The sequence below is a fragment of the Geospiza fortis genome, unplaced genomic scaffold (assembly GCF_000277835.1).
Source record: "Geospiza fortis unplaced genomic scaffold, GeoFor_1.0 scaffold185, whole genome shotgun sequence".
NCBI lineage: Eukaryota > Metazoa > Chordata > Aves > Passeriformes > Thraupidae > Geospiza > Geospiza fortis.
In genome coordinates, this window is record NW_005054469.1 from 1391413 (window position 1) to 1415927 (window position 24515).

The 24515-nt window shown below is 39.4% G+C and overlaps 1 protein-coding gene across 1 annotated transcript in view; it reads left to right on the forward strand.

Annotated features, from left to right (window-relative positions):
* Positions 1-18623, forward strand: part of MACROD2 (mono-ADP ribosylhydrolase 2) — a gene marked incomplete at its 3' end in the record, with an annotated part of 798315 nt that extends 779692 nt beyond the window's left edge. The window contains exons 9-12 of the mRNA XM_031062830.1: positions 337-378; positions 3301-3369; positions 15172-15234; positions 18558-18623. Coding sequence (XP_030918690.1) covers positions 337-378; positions 3301-3369; positions 15172-15234; positions 18558-18623 — 240 coding nt within the window. The remainder of the gene's footprint in view (positions 1-336; positions 379-3300; positions 3370-15171; positions 15235-18557) is intronic.
* Positions 18624-24515: the final 5892 nt, after the last annotated feature.

A 24515-nucleotide genomic window follows, 5' to 3' on the forward strand; every position in this document is an offset into this window, starting at 1 on the left:
TAGCCAGCTGTTCCAGGGAAACCAAGCAAACTGAAACTTGTCAAGTAAACCAAAAGCTCTGCAGGAAAGAGAATGGAATTTCATATTATACCTGTCTTTATTTGCAGAATTTTGTAAATTATGTAGACTTTTATTCCCTGTCTTTATTCCCTGCATTACCTGTATCTGGTAGTAACCAGTATTAAAACATTTCTCCCCATCCAGCTCCAGATTTCGCTGTAAAATGTTACACAGGAGGAGGCAAACTAAGATATGGACAATTTGAAACATGGAATATTTCGTTTTAGATGTTTGCTGGTATTCCCAGTAACCCCTTTCAATTTTTTTTCTTGACAGGTGATGCTAATGAAGAAGGGTCTCAGCTGAGTGAAGAGACAGGTGAGTAAAGAATATTTTATACTAAAATGTATCACTTCTCTGAGGTATAAGCCAAACTGAAAAAAATCTAGAAATTAATTGCCTTAGTCAAGATAAGCAATGCTAATCATTATTGCCAATGTTACCACAGTCATCTCTGGTTTTTACACAAAATTAGGGTGAACCATCCCTGCTAATAAATAGTGCATAGTAAGACCAGCTAAGACTACTTTTTTAATGTCATCACCTTATGAGCCTCTGGGCAATATTTCATTCCTTCTTATCAATAGGTAGTTTGAACATGAAGGGGAAATAATAACAATTCTTCAGTCTCTTTGTCTGTAAAAAAGTGTGAATAGAGCAATTCTCGAGTCATTTGCCATTCTGAATAGTGGCAATGATATGTTTGCAATGAAAACAGTAGCAAAACTCTTCCACAAATGCTTAAATACACTGAGCTTGGTCAGACAATGGTTCAGAGGATTTTTTCCTGGTCCTCGTGGTTTACTGTTTAAAACAAGTGTCACTGTTTAGGGTTTGTGGATGACATGAAATGGAAACGATAAATAGGGGGAAGAAACCAGAGGAACAAGAAAAGGAGAGGACAGAGGATTGGAGAACTCCCATGAGGACAAAAGCTTCCATTCAGGAGATTCCTGCCAGTTTTTTCAAGGAAGCTTCTTCCAGTTAATCTTGACGAGTTTTTTTGTAACAGACTTCCACCACAGCACCTTCTGATATTTCCCCTCCCTCATCTGGAGGTCTTCAGTGGACATCTCCTGTTCCATATGGATTTCTGTGCAGTGCATCTCCTTTCATGTGCAGAGCAGCTCCCTGTCCTCCTCTGCCTCTCCTTCCAAACTTCCTTCAAGGTCTCTGTGACCCTGATCCCATCATGGTCCAGTGACTGTGCAGGAACATCCAGCTCTCTTTATGAAAACATATGGAGTTTAGGTCAGACTTTAAACTTAGGGTCAGAACGGAGAGGCAGGGATATAGCAGCCAGAAAACAGAGGTAAAAGCTTTTGGAGTGGTATTTTGACCACTTAAATTGGCAAGTTTGCCCTAAAGACAAATGTTCTTTATTAAAATTAAGCAAGTGAGATAGAATTTAATTACTCACATACAGATCTCAATTTTGGAATTTTTGGTGACTTTTTGAGCTGTCCTGCCACCTTCCCAATCCATGGCCCTTCTGGGTTTTTTGGGCATAAGTATGGTTGGCAGAGAATATTTCTGTGTTCCCTGGGCTCCATGCAAAGCCAGTGATTGACTCCCATTTTGTCTTTTGAATGAACACAATATTCTTAGAGTTATAAAATATCCTGAATTGAAGGGACCCACAAGGATCATTGAGTCCAACTACCCCTTGAGTCTGCAAGTTCCTTTTTCACATCCCAACTGCTTTCATACCTTCTGTTTTGAAATTTTCAGCATTTTGGTTCTAAATGTGTGTAACTGTGGAAGGGTAGAAGATAAAGGGAGAATCCAAGTCCTTCATGAGAGCTGGGCATCTGACTGTCAAGAGCTGTTTAAAACTCCAGCAATGTAAAGAGTAGATGATTGTGTGGCATATACATGACAGCAGGAGAGACCTGGGAGTTTTTGAAACACTTAAGCAATTTATAAAACATGTGTAGATAGTTTTTTCCCAGTTGGTAATTAGCTAATCAGTTTGAAGTAACACCATGATTCTTATTTTCTAATGGCACCAGCAGTAAGGGTGAATAACTTGAGGTCATATGTCTTCCTAAATTTCCTGGTTAGGAGTGGTCAAGGTTTATTTCCAGCACACACAAAAGTATGTTTTCTTTAGGCTTCTCCTGCAACCAAGCCCTCAGTTAGCCACAAGGAATCAGGAGGGTTGACAGAAAGTCAAATGACAGAAAGTCATTTTCCCATCACGGTTGAATACATTCAGTAGGCTCAATGAATTGAGTTTTAATTGTCTGTCAGTCACTGCTTTCGTGGTTAAGCAACAATGTTTAAAGAATGTTTTAATTAGGGAACCTGCTTGCATTAAATGTCTTAATTTATGAATACCTTTTATGCTTAACTTCCAGCTTGGCCTCCCTTTTTATTAAGAGGATTTCTCTGCTACCAGTTTGTGCCTTGAGGTGTATCATAGCAAACAAACAGTCATGCCATCATTTATGTTGACAGGATATTTTGAAAACATTGTAGAAAAAGTTCATAATATTTAAAGTTTAACCAACAGATATTAAGCACTCTGTGCTCCAGTCCATATAAATAAGGGAGATCTCACATTTAATTGGCCTCAATTACTTCTTTTACTCCCTTTCCTCCAGCTTGATATTGCCCACAGACTGAAAGGCTGGAATGGATTTTTTTCAACCTGAACATTTCTATCTTGTAAAGCTTTCATTTCCTTAACTTCACTATCTGTGAAATTAAGGAAATTTTTGAAATTTGTGAAATTGTGAAATCTGTGAAATTTATTTCCCTACCTTCCATTTAATTATTAATTTCAGTCTATATTCACTTGTTGCTGTGTTAAAACAGTGAATGGAGAATTGAGCTGAGAAAAAAGATTATTTAGTTCAGATTATTTCTCCACAGTTCCATAATGCAGTATAATAAATATTATGTTTACAACTACAAATTACAACATTATTTGGTTGGGGGTTATGATTATTGTTTCTGTAGTGCTTGTGAAGCAGTACATCATTTCAGTATGAGCTTTCTTCACTTCTGTCCTGTGAAAGTCCGAGAAGGTCCAGTCCAGCTTGAAATCCACATCCATATTATAGATTTCATAAGAGATGATGCAATAATTAATTTAAATAGCAGAAAGATAAGCATTGAGTACTGAATGGAGTGCTAAGATAAAACACACAAATGTGGAATCACACATGGTAATATCTGATACAATGAAGCCATTTCCCAATAATGTATGTAATTTATAATTTTTTATGTTTATAGAAGGCCAGCCTCCATCTCCCACAAAGAGCAAAGAAGAGCAGCCTGAGGACCTGCAGGATGATGCTGAAGGTAGGTGCTCTAACAACTTCTCAGGGCTGTTAATCAATTCACATTTTGAGGAAAAGTTTGTTTTGAATTCTTGGGAGAGAACTGGACAACTTTCTATTAAGAATGCTCTTAGCATACACTAGGAGAGTTCTTTTTGGCCTAGATAAAGGGATTATAAATCTTCTGAAGTATATTTCACCCTAAGGTAGATTCACAATTACAAACCCTATTTTTATGTGATGGGCTACCAATTATTGCTGATACATCTGAATAAATTGCTGCTGTTTTATCTCTAACCACTTCTGACTTCATGTAATTAAAAAACCCAAGTGTAATCCATGTTGTGAGGGGCTTGGGTCATGGTCTGGTTGGTTAAGTTGGTCAGGTACCTGGTGTGAAACACAGAACGATATAATCCTCGCTTTCCTTTTCTACAGGAAATTGTTGCTGTTTTCCTTTTTACAGTGTTTATGTTTCTAGACCTTACACAGTGTAGTACATCCCTCTGCAGTTAGGTTATTAACATTATGCTTATAGTGTTATTCCTCTGAGGATATTTTCCTCCACTTGAGTCTGCTCAGGGAAGCTTGTCCCTGTATATGGACATAAATGTGTCTGTGTTGCTCTAAAACTGGATCAGAGTGTATTTTCCTAATCTCTATCTCATTGGAAGAGCTGTTTATAAGATGCTAACATCAAAGGCTTATTTTCACTGCTTTCAAATATGTGGAAGAGCAAAACACCCCAATCCTGTAGAAATTCCTCTTCTGTGAAATAGATAAAAGGATGAACCTTAATCTTTAATCCATGACACTTCCTTATCGCGGATTCTTTTTGACCTAATATTCCTCAAATGACCTATCTAATTTTGCATCTCAGTGGCTCCACAATCTTCAGCATTTTGACTTAGTGCTGTGCATTCAGCTCCTAAAGTACTGTGTCTAGGGCATGGTGTGAGTCACAAACAGCAGAAAAGTGTTAACATCTATCATTTTAAGGAACTGCTAGTAACATGCTGTCACTAACATTGTGACTGCTTGTTACGGGCAAGTCATTAAAGCAATAGCTGTCATCACCTGGAAGGCACAGCTATTGGAGGGACCCAAGAAATTCCATCACACCTGAGTGTCTTTCCTTTCATGCTGCACTGAACCCAGTTTAAATTAAAATACCAATTTTATGTTTCAATTAGAGAATTCAGCGGTGACAAACCACATGTCCATTTCTATTCAGGCTGACCCACGGTTGGGATCGTGGTGACGCCTTCAGTGTTCCTAAACAGGCAGAACAACACTTGTTTTATGATATATTCTTGCATGGAGTGTGGCTAAAACTTTTCATTGTATCAGTATCTTGAAAAAAAAAATGAAAGGAAGAGAGAAAGTATTGTCAAACTGTAAGGTTTTCCTTCCATTTAAAAACTAACTTAGGTTGTTTTACGTTTTCTGTGGCTCCCTAGATACAGTTTCCTATTTCTCTGTGCGTGTCCATTTTTCCCAGTGACCTACTGTTCACTTTGTGAAGCACAAATAAATGTGTAGGAAGGGCAAAGTAAACAGTATGGCAATAGAATTATTGCATTACTCCTGAGCTGTAAAATGCCCGAATTCCTTGAAATTGCTGCCATACAGTAGATTTTGCTGATGTAGAATTGAAGTCTGTAAAACAGAATCACTGCTGCTGGATTTATTATAGTTGGTGGCGGAGCCCCCCTGTGCTGGGCAGGAAGCAAACCTGTAATGTTTAGGATTGGAAGTTCAGATTTAGCTCTGAGAGTTGTTGTGATGGAGAAAAGAATAGGTGATTAAAGTGTTTGCTGAGGGGCCTGTGGAGAAACCTGGATCAGATTTCTTTGGCATTACCTGTGCCTCTGGAAGAGGAGACAAGAAATTGAGATCCAGACACTGAATTCCTGTCAAGTTGCCAAGTGGCTGGAGTGTAATGTAACACACCTGTGAGCCATTTCCATTGCAGTAAATGGGATTTGCACACATTTGTCTGAGAAGAGGATTTACTTTCTCCTGGTCTAATTATTAGCTGGTGGTTTTGACGAATTAAAAGAACTTTTAATGGAGAGCCTTGAAGATTATGAAAGTTCTCAAGATGTGACATGAAACACAACTACATGTCTGAATAGTTTTATTTAGGTAGAGGTTTGTCTTCACTTCCAAGAAGCTAGCTTTTTCTTCTTTTTAAAAGAAAAACTGAGTAGCTAATGCATATAAACAGTCTTGAATAAAACACAACAAAGGCAAACGCTGCCTGAGGTCGGCTTGGTTGAATTTCCCTTAGGGTAAAACTGAAGTGCTTTGTGGTTTGGTGTGTTTAAACTCTGAGATAATTCACTTTAAGTACCCCAAGTTAAAAAAAAAACACAGGAAAGGAAAGGAAAGGAAATCACACACAAAAAAGTAAACAAATATAAAAAACAAATCCCCACAAAACAAATTAAAATCCCAAAAGCCCAATCCCTATTTTTATCATTAAAAGCAAGTCCAAATTTAACATAGGTTTTTATTTTTCCTTTGGTAACATGACCAGCTATAAAACACTTAACAAATATACACTGAGACATGGGAACAACCCAATGTATTTTCCCCTGCTTGGGTGTGAGTGTCATTTTAGATTGAAGATGGGAGTACAGCTTGTGATGATAGCAGCCTTGTGTCTGCCCTTGTGGCATTCTCTGGAAGCTATTCCACTGACTTCAGCAATATTTCTGCTGTGATATTTTTCTCCAGCTCACCAGGCTGGTTCATTGGCTAGAGGCAATGGAGCAATATCATTTCAGGGCATGTTAAAACCTCCACAGAATATTGGGGAAAGTCAGTTCCTTTGTTATCACCCTCTTTGCAATCAAGGAAAGGTGAGTAAGTGGCTGTGTGTAAGGAGCTTGTTTTGCAGTAAGCTAAAATAAACACTTGACATGCTAAGGAAAGCAATCTTATACCAAACCACTAAAGTATTAATGATATCTGTTATTATGCTATTAAATATATTGTTCTCTGACTCTGCACTGTTGGTAGAGAAAAGTAAGTGTGATCTGCACAGCAGATTCTTATGTCAGTGGTTGTATTGCATAGATTTTCACTGCAAAAGTATTGTCTGTGAAAATGGATAGGCTAGGAAACCTCTTTTACTCACAGGTTCCCTGCAGTATTTCAGGTTTGACATGTGCAAACATGCCAAATAATTTTCTTCTTTTCTGTTCTTTTTTTTTTTCCTGCTGGTTTCCTGCATCCTGGGAGAGTAAAAGCAGCCAGGGATAATTTTGCCTTTCCCTAAGTCAGGTGCATTCATGGATTGAGCGATTGTAAAGTGTCAGGTGAACAAAATATGTTTGGTACTAAACAAAACATATGCATGTCTTACTTCAGCAGCTTCATAACACAATCTTAAAGTGGTTACACAGACAAAATGGCAGCGCTTGTCACAACATAGCAGCCATGAGCTGGCACAAATACCACAGTCACCCGTTCTCATCCTACTTAGTGTCACCAAGGCAAACCATTTATACAAAAGCCTAACAAAACAAAAATCCTAAATGTTCCTTGTGTCTCTTACCTTCCTCCCCATGTGTCCTCCCATATGCAATGAACAGCACAGTGTGTGCAATAGGGAGAAGCCAAACTGTTTGTCTTTTCCTTCTTTGCAGGATTTCTGAGATATAAAGCAGAGCCTGCCAAAGAGCTTCCCCATCCATTCCCTCCATGGTCTGTGTGAGACCAATGTATCAAAGATGAGTAACACATCTAGGAACAGCAGCACAAATGCCTGCTTTTTCTCTTCCTCCGGCAGAAAAATAATCAATCCATGCAGCAAAAGCCATTTTCTTGCCTTCCTTCAAGGGATGTGAAGACAGAACTGGAGCTCTGGAAGTTGTCTTGCTCCAGCTCCTCTCACAAGCTGCTCCCCAGATGAATGACCAGACTCCTCCTGATAGATTGATAGGCTGTTGGTCTCCCAGGATCACCTGTGGAAGGAGCAGGTCTGTTGCAGTTATTTGTCCAGGACAAACTTTGTCTGCTTTCCATTCACTTGGTGGGAAGGAGAGCAGGTTGATAAATAAGCCAAACCACAAAGTTCAAAATGAACACAAATCACCTTTAACAGAGTTGATAGTGTTGGTTCCTTTGCCTGATGGGGTCACCACAATTTGGCCTCTTGGCTTTCAGAGGTAACATCACATTTCTGAATGTTGTGTCAGAAATCCAGGCTCACCAGCTGGCAGATGCTCTGTCCATGAGAGATGTCAGTCTGGTGATTGAAGTACACAGCAGAAATGAGGCAAAATAAAACTGCATCTTAATCTCAACAACTCATTGGTCCAGCGGTCATGGCCATTCAGTAGGATTCACACCAAGAAGGAGATACCCTGGATCCTCATCCCTTCTCCCAGAAAAGTTTTTGTGTAATGGCAAAAAGTCCTGGGACCAGAAAACAAATCTCTGTTTATGGCTTAATCTTCTAACTGTGAGATTAACACAAGGCTTCCCCTTTCAGCTTGTCCTTATTTTGCCACTGTGCTGCTCACTCTCTAGCTTCATGGATAGGAACCTGGTGTATGTCCCCACCACAGTCCATGGCACCTGGCTTGTGCTGCTTCCCTCCAAGATGGGCTCAATCCTCCCTGCAGCTGGTGGGATGCACCAGCTCCTTCTTGCCATTACACAGAGATGTTCTAAGCATCTCTTCTAAGGGTCTTCTAACACTGTGCAGGCCTGATTGTCTGTCTCTTTAAGGTGTTAATTAATATTATCTGGATTTGATTTTTTGTTCTGCAGTTTATAGCAAGGAGTTCTTTTATCCCTTGATAAATTGTGGTTGCAGTCATACTTTGCATCCCATGGGGCAGTCATTTTCTTCAGTAAATTTCTGCTCCAATCATAATTTACTAAAAATGAACACTGAGACACTTAATTATACTTCAAAAAACACAGTCATTTATTCAGCCTTAAAAGTGTTGCTTTTTATTAAGATAGCTTAGAATTGACTGTCTCTTTTTTGCCAGCAAACCTAATCCTTTAAAAAAATGTTAAATGAAGATTAAGTACTACAGAAGAAATTCCCTGGGAAGGATGTGTATCAAACATATCTGTGAGACGTCTCACCTTAATGCAGATGGGTTGTATTTAAAAAGTGGCTATTAACCTCCATCCTCTGTGGGTGATAGCTTCTCTTTTCACTTCTGTTTTGAAGTCCACCATCTGTCCTGACTGATTACAGCTTTCGGAATATTAGGTGATCACCTTGCACTTAGCCAGGGGTAAAAGAGGATGTTATCTGTATTTTCAGTTGTATTTTCTCTCTGAGCAAACATTTCTTAGAAGATTCTTTTCATCGGTGAAGTGGCTTCTGCTGTTCCACTAAATTGCCGTGCAGTGGCTGTGCAAAACTCAGAAAACACAGCTCATTTTGGCCTCCACAGGTGATGTGAAGTCCTGTAGTGTTGGCCATTTACCCATTTGGGTTTCTTTCAGCAACTGAATGCACGTCTGTGTAACAGCACCAGAAAGACACTTGCAATTCCTGTTTTTGCCCTGAATGCTTTGGAGTAGATTGTCCTCCTTCTGAGGTGAGCTAAGGTGCAAAAGACTAAGTTACTGCAGTGAGTAATTCAGTGTTGTCAGAGCAGAATTCTACCCAGTGACACAGCCCTAGGCACCTGCAGGGGGCTCATCTGTCAAGGAATTAATTGCTCATTTTTAAGCATGATGTAAATTGCATTAAACCATCATGATTGTTCAGGTCCAGTGCAGGAGGTGGGGCTGGTCCCTTCAATCCAAAATTCTGAAGCTAAGTAGTCCATGGTTTTGTTTGCAATTTGTGAGGGTTTTTTTGAGTGTAGTCTTCTCTTTGGCTTCTCTGCTTGTTTCTTCTATTTGTGAAAAATCAAAATAGGTCTCAAGCTTTATTTTGACTGTGGGTTGGAAAAGAAGCCATGTGGCTGTCCCTTGTAGTATGTCGTTACTCAGATGTCAGACACACTGTAAAAGTATGAACAAAGGGTAAATTTATATAGTCATGATAAAATTTGAGGGTTTATTTTGCACTTGCCTTCATGGGGTCATTTTGTTTCTCTGGGATAGGACTAATTGTAGGGCCAGGGGTCAGGGCTTCTTTATAGTGCTCTGAATTCTGCATCAACTCACAGGAGCAATTTCTGTCCCCTTTTATACACTACAAGCACAGTGGTAATACTGTGCAGCACCTTGTAATACTGCAATACACAATCTGAGTCGATGGAGAGTTAGACCCAGTGAAAAGCCAAGTGAGCTCAGTGTGTGGGTTTTTTTTGCATCAAAATGCCAATATTATCCTTGTCCTCTGCACAAACTGCCTGTGACATCCAGGGTGTGATATCCACCATATTCTGGTTGTGTTGGTCAGCTCAAGCTTCCAGGAGATGTCTCCCCCCATTTGTTTTGGAGCATCATAGGAATAGCAATGCTCAGCATCCTTGGCAATGAAATGCTCCATGTCCCTTGCCCAGCACCTCTATTGCACAATCTGAATCCATGGAGAGTTAGACCCAGTGACTTCACCACTTGTATTTCTCAGGATGTTAAATACATTAAATACAATAGTTTTGGTTTTAGCCTCTGAGATAAGCCACTCAAGCTACAGTTTTCTCATTCTCTTCCCACACTCCTGGACAAAATGCTGCATGGAAATGAAACACCCTCATTTATTGGACTGACAGCTTCACTGGACTGGGTGCGCTCACAGCAGCCTGTTCAGGGCTGCATCTGCAGCATGGTAATTTGTTGAAGCAGCACAGGGGGAAGAGTCTCATAACTCCATTAAACAATTACTGCGGATAACTCGTTACTAAACCTTCTTAAAATTTACCCCAAAGGGGTTATATACAAGTAATGATTAAAACTGACCTAAATCATAATTTAATTAAAAGAAATTAAAATGAAAACTGAAAATGTTCAGCAACCTCAGGCCACCACATTAATGATTCACTTTAATGTGTTTGTAGTTCTGCAATAATGGCCTTTGTGCGTATGTGCTTCTTGGTTTATGTCTGATATTACTTTACCACTGGAATAGTTTGAAAATGGTTGCAGGCTGTATGATCTCAAGTGCCTATGTGGATGTACATGTGCTTTCTTCTCACATTTCATGGGTTTCAGTGAAGCAAGCATATCTACTTGTGTGTAGAATGCAGATCAAGGCCTATATTTTTCATTTTCTCATTAATTAGTTTCTGTGCTATATAATAAGGACCTTAATGTCATCAGTATGATTACCATGGCAGTATTTCTGTGCTGTCAAAAGGACAGTTCAAAACTGGCACCCCTTTGTCTGATAGATCTTGGTTGTACTTGTATTTGTTTTACAAGAAAGAAGCACAGATCAGACCAGTGGAGGGATGCCAAAGTCACTGGCCATGCAGAAAAGCAGAGGATGCTCCTGAACTTGCATGGCAGAGCCATTCAGAGATGTAACAGGATCCAACCTGGTGTCCCAGGATGTGGCACTTGCACAAATTAAGATGAAAGCCTCAGGTATTTTCCTTTGTCACTTTTATTTCTACCCCAGGAAGGAAGAGGAGGTTTGGAGAAACCTTATTTTGAACACTGACACCCTATGGATGATATAAATAAAGCTTTCTCTGTAGCAAAACCAATTCTATTATTAATAGCCTCTGTGTTCATGAGTTGGACTAGATGATCCTTGTGGATCCTTTCCAGATCAGGATATTCTGTGATTCTGTGTTGGAGGGGTAGAAATGGACTGGTTTGTACTGGTTATGCAGAATTTCTTCCTTGAAACAAAAAAAATACAGTATCTACAATTCTGTTTTCTTGTGGAAAATCTCTTTTTGCAGCAGTTTTTGGGGCACTGACTTTAGCCTCATCTCTATGTGTGTCACCAGCTGCTTGTGAAGGAAGGTGCTGCTGGAGAGGAGTAGGTGTGTGAGCAGACACAGCACTTGCTCAGCTCTGAAATGGGGAGAGCCAAGAGGCCAGCAGGCTATTAATATTTTTGACTTGCCATGTTTGTCACAAGAACAGTGGAAGATGTAAGAAGCCACATGCTTCCAGGCTCTTACAGAGAAAACGTGAAGAATGCTAATACCTTCTCCAAGGGTTTGTTCCCTGACCTTTCTTTCATCAGGATCTTGTCCCAGCCCTCTCCTGTCTGATGGCTGGCTTATTATTTATCATATTATCTGCTTCATGTGGGGGCTGCCACTGCAGCTGGCACCTCACTAGGCATGCTAAATACCTCTCCATAGCAGCAAGTGGGCAGGCACTCCTGGAGAATCCTCTTTTCTGCTGGAGTTAAAGTGCCACTTGCTCTGCCAGCTTGCTGAGCATGCTGATTGATCCTTGTTTAGCCTCTTTTCTACCAAATAGAACATTTGGGGAAGGGGAATGGATTTTTTGATGACCTCAAAGAAAATGCCAAGAGAAGACAGCAAAAACCTATCAGGCAGTAGTCAACTTGGCAAGAGAAAGCTGAATATATGGGCAGAAGAAGGTATTTTAGTGTCTGATGTGCTTATTTTGTTTGTACAGTACTACTGTAATCCTCAAACTTCTATTTTTTAGAACTGACTGTCATGCCAGGGGGAAAAGAAACAGATGTTCCCATTTGTCTTGTGATGTGGCTCAAAATCATTTACATTTTCTGGCCTAAAATGACACGACGTGTCATTTGCCACTTTTTGTATCTCCTTTGGAGTGAATGACAGATTGCTGTTCAATTACCAGTGTAATAGAAAAGCAAATATTGTGAGGACAGCTTTCACCTAAAGGAAATACAATCACTGATTGCTGCAGGAGTGGGAAAAGAAGGATGGCAGATACTGTAGAAGCCGTCCAGTGGAAAAGACATTTTTATTATAAATAATGTCGTGGGGAAGACTCAAGGAAAATGTACTGGCTCTGGGTTTTCTGCCTGGAGAAAAGGAGAGCCAGGGGTGAATAAAAATATGATGGAAAAATTGTAAATTGTAAAATATATTTCCAGCTCTTTGCCTTGAGGACGTGCTCCTTGAAGCCTTTCCATTTGCTCTGCACCCAGTTCCAGTGAAGAGCAGTAACTGCAGAAAGACTCTTAATCAATCAAAGACACTCAGTGAGAGACTCATTAGAAGGGTTTTTTAAAAGTGGAAAAACCTGTTTGTCAAAGACTTTAGGATTAGTTACTTCTCCACTCTGTAGTTTGCTTTCTTGTCAGTGTATTCATGCTCTGCTTCCACCCTTTCTCACAAGATAAATAGATACTCCAGGCCAAGCAGAGCTTAACCATTCCTTCTGCAAGTCATTTATTTGAGCATCACTTGTCCACTCTTAATTTTTAGCATTTCCTTTTCTCTATTTCTGCCAAAGTCACTTGCCAGGCACAACCCTTACTGTCAGTGCACTGATCAAGGTGAATTTTCATGTCATGATCCAGTCAGTCTATTGGATTGGGTCAGAGTGCAAGAGGTGAAATTTCTGCTTAAAGTCTTTCACATTTTTCTTTCTAAAGGAACAAAATGAAGTGAAAACATGTTGAGAAAATTGTAATTTAGGTTCTATGAGACCAGTTCTAAACAGTGAATGGCCAGTAAAATAATACATTTAGAACTGAGAAATGTGGTTTACTTGATAATCTACCAAACCAGATGATCATTTAAACTTTCTCTTGTAGTTTAAGTTTTCTCTGAGTGACTTAAGCAAGAGATATAGTTCCTTGTCAATAAATATGAATGAACCCTTGAAATACCTGGTTTTAGTCATAAATAAGTTGTGCTTCTAGTCATAATAATGGATGTAGAAACAAGTAGCATCTGGAAATGGAGTTTTAATTGTGAATGGAGTAAGGCAATGGCTAGAATTAATTTCATTTATATATCAGTAGTGACATTTATGCCTGACCTGCATTTTCTGGTTGTGAAGTTCTTTCTGCATAGAGTGAAAAATGTCACACTTGACCACAATTGAATCCTTGAAGCTTTGGCACTGCTCATTTTACAGTGATGCAATAATCTCTTTTGGTCTGACCTATTGGTAAAGATTTTTCCAGTGCTGCTGCACTGCTGTGTTACAGGATTGTCTTTATTTATGTATTGCTGGCTGCACAGCTTGATGGCACCAAGCCTGTGTTTTAAGAGAAAAGGGGTGGGGGAGATAAAAGTTTAGCCAACTTTCTGGGGTTTCTTTTCCATGTGGTCCTCCTATTGTGTGTGGACAGGCAGAATGGTGACTTTGAAAACAGCACCTTTTGATTTCAAGTCAGGGAAAGAAAAACCCTGCAGCTTCTGTCAGTCCATTTTGGTCATCCACATAATGCAATATTTACAGGTTAGAGCTCACTAGTGTGCTAAGAAATCGCTATGGCAAGGCATCCATTAACGTTAGAATTCATACAAGGAGTTACCAGGAGGGCAGGGAGCCCAAGTCCCCACTGATGGCCATCAGCTGCACCCTGCCCACCTCTCTTCTCTCAGGTGAGGGCTGTCAAGCTCCTGCTCCATCTCCTCTCCTCCTGAGAGCAGCTCTGTGCAGGGCCAGCCTTGGAAATAATTCTCCACTAGTCCCATCTGCTGGATGCCAGGAAGAATTGCCTGCTGGAAAGAGGGAAAGCATCATACCTCAGCCTTTAAGTATCAGCTGGGTGCAGTGTGCCACCAGATGTACATCTGCCTGTGGAAAATAATGTGCTCTCTCTGTTTTCCTTCCATCCACCTAATCACTTTTGGACCACTGCTATTCCCATCACCAGGTTCCACGTGTTAAGTAAAAGCAAGGTGGCTGACACAAGGAACTTCAGCTGTGTTGTTTTAGAGAAGCTGTAATCAGAAAACCCAGCAGCCAGCAAAGATCACAGAAAAAAAAAATTGTGTATCATTTTCAGGACATTTCCAGGCCTGGGAATGAATTTCCCTTCTCACAACGTATATGCTCAGCAGTCAACTTTTCAAATGCCTCATTAAGGCTGGTGCTCAGCTGTTGTTGTGCTGCTGCAAAGCAGGGAGTGTGGCCGTGGCATCCAATCCTGCATGCAGCTCTGCAGCCTATCATGTTATTATGAAGCTAAAAGAGCCTCTTCCACCCCTGAAAGCAAAGAAATCCTGATAAATTTCTAATCAGGGCAAGCAAGGTTTAGGAGACCCATAGATATTTTTCAGGGTATTAGCCATTCTCAGTGGTTATTTGCTGTTTGATGCCTGCCTTCCAAAAGGGAGCTGGAGGGTAGAAAGTGGGTAATGAATGTGAAGTAGTGAGGAAAATTGAGAATGAATGTGACTGTAAAAAGGGGAAAACTTAGCAATCTTACTTTGGTTTGATGCACTGTCTTCATTACGGCCATTTGTGATGCATTTTTATACTTTTTGTTAAGTGGCTTTGTGGCTTTTGCTTTAAAATTCGATGCAGTTGATTCTTACCTTCCATAGGCATGGGAGTAAGTTCTGCAGGTCAGAAACACAGCCCAAGAATCCTGTTGAAATGTTACAGGAGGAAAATAACCCTAGGAAAAAACCTCTTTATAAAATACATAGAACTTCAAGCAACAATTTCATTTATTGTGGACTGTGTTTAGGGAAAGGTCCCTCTATTTGGTATTGTTATTTCCAGTGAGCCTGTTGAGATAAAAATCTATAATCCTCATCTTGAGATAAAAATCATGACTGGTTTAAATGGAACTGGTCCTGTTGGCAGGTTTTTTTCAGCTTACCTTTACATCTCTCCTTTTTTATCACAGTGCTTTGCTGTAAATTAGCAGTTTGTGCTAAATTGGTTACAATTAATATTGCAGTGCTCCAGGTACCAATAAAAAGATATATAATAAATAATTTTTATGTGTTTTTCTCAATAGGTGGCAATGGCACAGTGGATAAGCAAAACAGCGATGAAAATAAGACCCAGAGCCAAGAAGCAGGTTTGTGCCCAGCTCCTTAAAGGCCTGTCTTAGGTTTTATCCACTTTGGTGAACAATAATCTTAGTCAATGCTTTTGAAGGGGAATGTTTGTACATTTTCACCAGATTAGCTCAGGTCTTGAGCAATTCTCCCATTAGAGACTGAATCTTCATTCCTTATGAATGAATGTGTTGCAGTGTAGGAATGCAGACCCCTCTCCAGTTTACCAGCTCTACATTCTCCCTTTAAGTTGACTAATCTTGCTAATCCTCTCACAAGGAATATTTTTTTTTCCCTTCTGCACAGAACAGGAATGAGGGAAAGAAATTTGGGGAAGGAGGAAGCAAGCAGCAGGCTCCTTCTGGTGAAAACACAACTCCTGAATATTTTTAAAGGGTATTTTCAAGTCTTAAAAAATTGTCTGCACAAGTCATAATGGTTATGAAGATTTAAATCCATAGAGAAAAATATGCTGTGGGTGAATGTCAGAGTGCACAAGTGGTGGGTTTTGCAGGTGACACACTTATAAATTATAGTGAGTTCAGTATGTTGGAATATATGTCCCTCCATGCTCACAAGAGATTTTTTTTTCTGTTTGGTTTTTTTTTTTCTGTTCTGTTGTCTGATTGTTTATGGTTTGCACAACTCTGTTCCTTGCAAGAGACAGCTAGAATGAATTAGTTACCAAAAGACCTGAAGTGGCAATCAAAATGTCTGTCTATTCCCTTATTTCTTAAGTATTTCTTTGACTGTAGTATTACATGTAGCACACTGTTTTTACATGTGGTTAGGATTTTTTTCCCATTGTAATGCAGAATGTTCCTTAAACATGTTTAAACCAGAGGGAGTAAAAAGGGTTTTCTTTGGAATTCCTTGAGCTGAAGGCAGCCAGTCAGCCAATACAGCAGATGAATTGAGAAGGCCTGGATTCCTCACTTACCTGATTTGCTTCCTGTACTGTGGTAATGAGAAGTCCATTGAATGAGGGAATTCTTCTCATGCAGTGCATTGGCCACTGTGTAGGTAAAAGGGCAGCTTTTCTCCCTGCCTTCCTGTTCTGCAGCTGAGTGCTAACATCTGATGTTGTCCGTGCTTGGAGTCCCTCTGTGTTTCATGTCCTTTTTGTCACCTCTCCTGCCTCCTAATGCAGGGCAGGCAGTGCAAGGTGAAGCCAGAAGCAAACAGTATTACAGAATAAAATAGATTCCCATGGACCTCAGCAAACTTTATCCTCCCCAAGATAAGGTTATGGTGGTGTTTTGTAAGTGCTGGAGGGCAACCACGTATCCTTCCCTGATTTTTCCACTTTCATGCTAGTTGTATTTTAAACAGGCCCAGGGGACCAGGGAGAAGAATGAGTTATTCTGTGTGAATTGAGATTCTCTTTTGAATCTCTGACTAGACCGTGGTCTGTCTTTTTTCAAGCAATTTTGAGCTTTTAACTTTACCAAGTACTGCTTGACTGCTAGCTCACCTAAGAGTTAACACTGCCTGGAGCTCCTGGCTCCAGTTGCTGAGGTTCCTGTTAAACCTGATTATAGCATCTGCAGATGCCCAGTACAGCCCACGGTGCTTGTCAGTGATAGTCACTCTGATGGGGTGAGTATTTCAGTTTGATTGAATAAAATACTCCTTTTTTCCCCCCAACAGAATTAAGGAATTTTTGCCTCTTGAAACTACTACTTTGCTGTATGTAGGTGTTTTAAATGCGTTGTGCTTTTCCCAAAACTGCTTGTTATGACTTGTTGCAACATGAGCTGTCAGAGCTGGTTTATCAGAGCCCTGATATACATTCTTTTGCTATCTTGTATTGGTACTCATGTTTCGTTATTCTCATGAAGAGTGTCAAATAAAAGATCCAGCCATTTGAGGTCTCAGATCCAGAAAATGTCACACTTTAGGGATGGGATTTAGGTACATTCCTGAAGATAATGTCATGCTCACTCATAGCTCAGTAGTCACCTCCTTGACCATGGGCAGATGGTGCTGCAGGAAAAAAAGATTTGGCTTAACAGTTTTCCCTCCTGGCTTACAGAGTGGCAGGAACAGAGAGGGCCACAATTAGCCCAGGTTGTTATATCCACTTAGTGAGTCTCTGCTGTTTTCTGCTCTGTGCACTGCAGAGACAAAGCATCACCAGGAACTTTGACATTGCTGCTTTTTCACCCCTTCTTGGCAGTAGAAAATGACCTGATTTTCCCAAGGTACACAGTTGTATGCTTAGAAGATTTCTAAACACCATGAGTGACCACTGTTAGGAGCAATCCCACCAAATGTTGAAGTTCTTATTTGTATTATCTAAACCAAAGGCATAAACCTCTTCTGAATGTGATAAGTCATATACTTCAATATTGTGAAAGAAAATATAGGACAAAAATGTGATCCTCTATTTTTACTTTGTCCATTACACAAAGATTTTATATTCTCATTCTAGTCAAAAATATCATGATATTATCAAGAAAAGTATATATTATAAAGAAAACTGCTGTAGTGGAGAAAACAGTAATAATCTAAAAAGACTGAAAATTTTAAACTATTTGGGGTTTTTAAAAAGTCTGGCCTCCAGTCTGTGATCATGAGCTTAACACATGGAAAAACAACATGGCAGGTGGTTCTGAGCTCTTCTTTCAATCTAGTTAAAAGTACTAGATGGCTATATAAGGAAAACATTTTCCCAGAATCATCAACAACAAGTCTTTTGAAAGAAATTAAAGTCTAGAAATTAAAATGAAAGCTTATATAGATTTTTAGAACTATAAAAATTAGCAAGAAAGTAAAATGTTTTCACTTCCACTACTGATTTAAGTTCAGGTACCAGTTGTATCTATTAACTACAATAGTTTTACCTGTGTGCTCCACTATTAAAAAACTCCAAGCTGCATGTTTTTAGGAACTTTCTAATTTCAGGCCTGATTCATGAAAGCTTCTATTTTCAGGAAAGCATTTGCATCTAGTCATTTGGATTCCAGTGGTATTCATGGACATGATTCAATTTAAGAATGACTTAATTGTTTTTTCTCAAAATATATGGATTAAATGAAAAAAATGAATCTCAGAGCAAATAGGATACCAGCATACCCATGAAACCAATAGCTATTCCTCTCTCTGTATTATGAGAAATTGAAGTACAGATTTAACCTGGCTGGATTGGAATGTTGGATTACATCTTGCTTAGGGAAGATGATCAGACCAGTAATAACCAGGGAATGGATGGAAGCCCAGTAAATGAAATTCAGGTCCAATATCTTGTCTCAATGAGGCCTAACACTTTTTTTTCAGTAAAGTGGTTCATCAGTTTTCTATTTAATGAATAGCTTCTCTTTCATTTCCTTTGCTCTTACAGGTGAAACAAAACCTTCAGCTGTAGCCAGCCTATCGTCAGAAGACATTGAGCTGAGTGAGAATAAAGGTAAAGATTGGAAATTATGTTTTGAAATATCCCATCCCAAGAGGGCATTTCATGAAACTGGTTTTTTCCTTTGTCTGGAAATAGCCAAAATCACAGTTAAGCAATACAGAAATAGGTAAATGCTTGGATTTTCATTTTCAAAAGTCTTTGTAATGAAGTACTTGGTACCAACTGTTGTGCTGGTAGGAGAGATGCCACAAATTTCTAAGTCCTCTTATTACAGAGGTAATACTAAAATATCATACATGACATATCCAAAATAAAGGATTGGGCTCACTGGGGTGATTCACAGGCATGTAGTTCAGCATGCACATCTATCTCAGCAATATCAGCTCCCTGCTCAGTGCTCTCCTGATGCGGGAAAAGAAAAACACAATAGCTATAAACACATCAGGAGGAGACAGGAGGAGATGAAGTCATAATAGAGAGGCAGAAAGTAATGTTTATCTTGTGCAGACTGTGCTGGGCACTCAGATAATTTAGTTTGTAATAAATATTTAAAAGTGTCACAGGATCAAATGACAGGGTGTTTAGGAAACGAGAGATTATCTAATTTAAATGTTTCACGCTGAGATTTTTCCTGTGGAGCTGTTGGTTTACCAGCAGATTGGAACCAGTGCACAGCTGTATTGTTTTTGATATTCCTGTAATAATCATGCTGTTAGTTGCTTGTGCTGGTCTACATTTTTTAGCATTTTTGTGGGGGTACATCAGGAAGAAGTCTGGGTGTTTTACAAAATGTTTGCTACTGGTAATCTGAAACAGGAGTTATGCTATCTATAATAAATACAATCCATCAGTATGGCCTTCAAGAAAGACTAATAGAAAATTTTCATGCCTTTTACTAAGATAACATAATTATTAACATCCATTAACTTATTTATTTTAAAAGATTTAATGTTTAATTCAGCATCGCTACTTGACTCTCGTCTCATTTTTCTAGATAAGTGTGACAGGGTGTGAGATCCTGCCCTTTTGTTCAAAGCCACATGCTGGACAGCCTACATACTTACCTGATTATGAGTTCAAAGCCTTGGGCAGGTTGATTTAAGTACTCTTTTAACAGATTGATTGATGCTGCAAAGAAAAAAAGAACCACAAACCTTTGCTGGAGCACTGGCTTTTGCTTTTGATACATCACAAATTGAAGTCATGGCAAGGCTAGTGGAAGGCAGAAATAGTGATGGATTCAATCCCAGCATGGTTGGTGATTGCCTGTCATTAATTTCTCTTGTTTTGAAGACATTTGGCCTGTTTATGTATTCTGTATCTGGAAGACTCCCCATTTTCTCTGTTTCACAATGTGAGGGTCACAGTGAGGCTTTGGGTTTGGATTTCCCTTTTCCATCTGCAGCCAGCTAATGATCCCAACAAATTGGTATTGTTCTGAGTGTTTGTTCCTAACAAAGAAGATGACTGTCTTCTGATATGCTTCTCAGTGTGTAAGCCCTCTAGGTTTTTACATTGCTGCATTAGAAGTCTCTTCTTAGAGAAGAAATCATCTTTGTGTGATAAGTCTCACTTTTCATATAATATATTAAGAGTATATGTAATGTTTTCCCATCTTCTCTTGAGAGGCTGACAGAAGAGATAGTGCCCTGAGAGATCCAAAGTGCATTATCTCTTTGATGTCCTACCTCTCCTCATAAGAATGATGGGAACCATCTGGTAGGGAAAAAGGAGTGAGACAACTCTCCTCCATAGATTTTGTTTGTAAAACTGTACAAGTTTAAAAAAAAAAGAAAAAGAAAAGCTAAGATCATGTTTTCCTATTTGCTTGCTATTTTTTTTTAATGGAAACAAAAATTTTGAACAGCAAGGCCATCATGGACCAGGCCAAGGTTTTAATCCTTATTTCCATTGGTAGGTTTCAGCTTTGCAGATTTTTACTGTGAGGGTGCCAAGGCATTGGTGGAGGTTGCACAGAGAAGCTGTGGGTGCCCCATCCCTGGAAGTGTTCAAGGTCAGGTTGGATGGGGCTCTGAGCAGCCTGGTGTAGTGGAAGGTGTCCCTGCTGGGGGGTTGGAATAAAATGACCTTCAAGATCCCTTCCAACCCAAACCACTCTGTGATTCTTCAATGTTTCTATAATTTCAGCTTTTGAGGTTTTTTTATAATAAATACTACTGTTATAAAAAAGTGCTGCTTCTTGAGAAATGGCACTCTTACAAAATCCTGGCATTTCTGAAAACACCTGATGCTCCTGAAACAAATTCCAGCTTTCAAATTGTTTGCCCACCGAGTTAACAAGGCTAAAACCTCCAGGTTCTGGAACATACTCATTTCTCTAGTTCATTTTCAACTAAATGAACAGGACATAAAGCATTTAAAGAAATTATGTTTTCCCAGTCCTTCCACTTAATTACTGTAAAAGATTTATGCCAAAGAAGTCTAGCTGCATATTCCCAAAATGCGTAGTTTAAACCATCCTGTCCTGCTATGAAAATTTAGGTCTTTCAAATGTCAGCTCACTTTGAGTGCACCAAAACAATGATTTTGAGTCCAATTAGAGTTGACTAGCAGTTTTTTCTGCTTTTTTTTCCCCTCCTCATATTTCTGGGATTAAAATATAGCAAACACGTTGATATAGTTATTGCTCTAGAATGTGATGCTATTCAAAACAAAGCACATCCATCTCTGCTACTATGAAGATCTAGTATTTTTGTTGTAAGCGAGTCCTCTTTATCATTTTTTAAAGGAAAAGAGGGAGGATAGGAACATGAAAGGGATTTTCATTATAAGAGTTGGGGGCAGTGGAGGAATTACACTTGAGGGACTTAGATTAAAATGAAAACCTCCTGTGAGACTGCAAATCTCACATTAATCTAAAAGTATATGTCTTCTGTTACCTTAGGAGAGATACTGTCCAGGAAAAACAGTCTGCACAAACCCAGTTTGCACATGGCCTTTGAGCAAACTGAATTTTTTGAGTGTTCATCTGTCTCCAGAAAAAAAAAAAAAGGGGGGGGGGGGAGGAAGCTGCAGGAAGGGGAGAACAGTCATATTTCAAGAATATCAGGATTTTCAGTGCAACACTGTAAAGATATCCTGTTATTCCACTCTGTGCCAAGTTTCTCTTTCCACTGTCTGCAAAGAACTGTTGCAATTTTACCCTTAAAGACTTGCATGCTTAACCCTGATCTCTTGGGGGAGAGATGACATCTCTGGGCAGCACCTTTGCAGGTGCTTCATCACTGTGCATATGGAAGTAGATCCTTTAAACCAGCATATTTCAAGTGAGAGATGCTTCTTTCTATGAAGGGTAAGGGCAGAACAAAGTGATTAAAGTCATTAATGCTTATGCAGCAGATGAAGGGTGTATCAGGCAGGCTGCACTCAGTCTGGTATGTCTGTCTGTACAAGATTGTGCTGGGGTTACAAACTCATTTTAAACTGACCATGTAGTATGTAGAGATTGGACTGAAGGATTGAACCTGTGCTTATGTTTTGTTAAAGAGAGATGTGTACATGCATGTCTGTGTGTCTGCAGAGAATGTTCTGCATCTTCATCTCAGTTGCCCCTTCTTCCAATTGCTATTTAACCCAATTTAATGATTAGACTTTCTGGCAGAAAAAATGTAAAAAGGAACTGGATTTAGTACAGGTGAAGCATAAATCCCTACTGTGTAAAGTTTCTGTGCACAATACATTGATTATAATTCATTAGCACTTCATAAGAACTGAATTTTCATTTGAAGGGCAAGTAAATTAAATCATATACTAATTAATTTTTAAAATAAAGAAGTGATTGATTAATTATTTCCAGGTGTTCACCAAAGTCTGGGCTTCTGTGGGAGTGCCATTGAAAGCAAGTCACTGTGTTTCTGCATTCCCTGGAGTCAGATTCAGTTGGCTGGAGGGCTTGTGTTTTCAGAAACAGAATTAGATATATGACTTGGCTATGGGTTAGCCCTAAAAATTCTCTTTGGGCAACCCAGAAGCTGGTAAGTATCCTGACTGTAAAATGTAATGGGTTTAAATTCCTCTTTCACCAGCTGTAGCTCTCAGTATGGAAAAATCATGATGTCCTACATACAGAAGTGATTGAGAAGGGATAAACTGAAAGAACATTTCAAATGCAGGGGAGCTGTGCAAATTGACATAAATTAGTCATTGGAAAGCACATGAAAAAGATTGACTGAAAGGCCAATATGTTCAGAAAGAGGTATTTAAAATCAGTTCTTATGTATATATTAAGACATCTAAATGACTGACCTGATTTTGATCACTCAGCAGCTACCAATGAAATGTTTTTACTTCACCCTTGGGCTATGATTAGGCCTAAAGTTTCAGCCTGGAAAATTTCAATTATAGGTAACTGAGAAAGAACCTTTTTCAATGGAAGAGTTTCAACACCCTCAGCCATACCTGTGGCTTTGCATGCCTACTCAAGTGATAACATTTTTCTGTCACTTGCTTAGAAGGATTCCTGTGAAAGCAAACTGGCTAACACAAGCTAATTTGTGGAGTTTGGGGTTTTTAACCAGGGATGTCAGCACCACCATCCAACCAGCCACTTCTTCTCTTTACAGCTTCCACAAGGTTCACTGGGGGCTGTTTGTAATGTGGGTTATTCACTTCACATTTAATCTCACCTGAGTTGTGCATCCAGATGGGGTCCAGCCCCTGAACTACTCAAGAGGTATTTCTGCACTAGTACTGGCATCTGCAACAGTGAACATTAATCCACTTACCTGGTTTATTTAAATCCTCCTTATTTTTGAATATTAGCTGACCTAGAGCCATTCAGCTGTGCTCCCACCAGTCCAGCATGAGCTCCTGCTCTTTCATCTCCTCCCTCCACTCCTTTCCCCTGGACAGGCTCTAACCAAGGCAATCAGGTTTTTCTCAGCTTTTTCATTTCCCAGAGCCCTGTACAACAGGTCCTGCTCCTTATGTCAGGAGAAGGATGCCCACAGTTTTTATACCAGCTGCACCTGGAATTTCTCAGGTGGACAGAAGGTGAGATGCCCTTCTGTCAGCTTGAAGCACAAACAGGTAGGAGAAGTATTTGGTGGTCCCACCTGCAGAGATGAACTGTTTGGTCTTTTACCTGAAAACTTGATAAAATATCTCTATGAGTTGTTGCACCTAAAAAGGTCTAGTTTGCCAAGCATTTTTAAACCTGGGCTTCAATAAATCTAATCTGTTATAAAGATAGATTAAAATGAAATCTTGGTGGACATAAAAATACCATTTTGAAGTCAAAGCTCAAGAATCTCTGCCTAATTTCTGATAAATCATCATTTTATAGTACTTCATTTTAACATATTATTCTCGGTTTATGAGGCAAAAGAATACCCTAATCATGTGGAAGCCTCCATGCACACCATTACCTGTAATTTTAGATGTCTGCTTGATTTCTTTCACTCTGGAAATATTCCAGTCATTTATCACAGTATCATGCTTAAAAAAATAAACTGTACTGAACCTGTTTCTTTCCTAATGACCAGCATTTTCCCTCTTTGATCTTCTTACAGCTCCCTAAAACACGGTGATTTATGTGTGCTGTGTACAGGACCCAGGTGTTCTGCACATTAGAAACCACTCAGTAAATAAGCCATACAGAGAGTAGCTGGGGAAGTGAATTTTAAAAGAGCATTAAAACCACTTAACATTCAGTTCTTACCATCTCCCCTCTTCCTTAGCTTTTGCAGAATCGTGTTTGAGCAGCACTGCCGTATACAGTCAAAAGAAAAAATGAATGGCATGGAAAAGCATGGGGATTTGTACAGGATTTAGACAAAATAGTGCCTGACTATTGCCAGGAAGGATGGGATTGATAGTTTACTGCAAGCTACGTGCTTTTCTTGGAGATGAATTCAACATACAGTTGGTGGGAGCAGTGAATGGACTTGCAGAGTATTCTGATCAGCTTTTAATAAAGCCTAA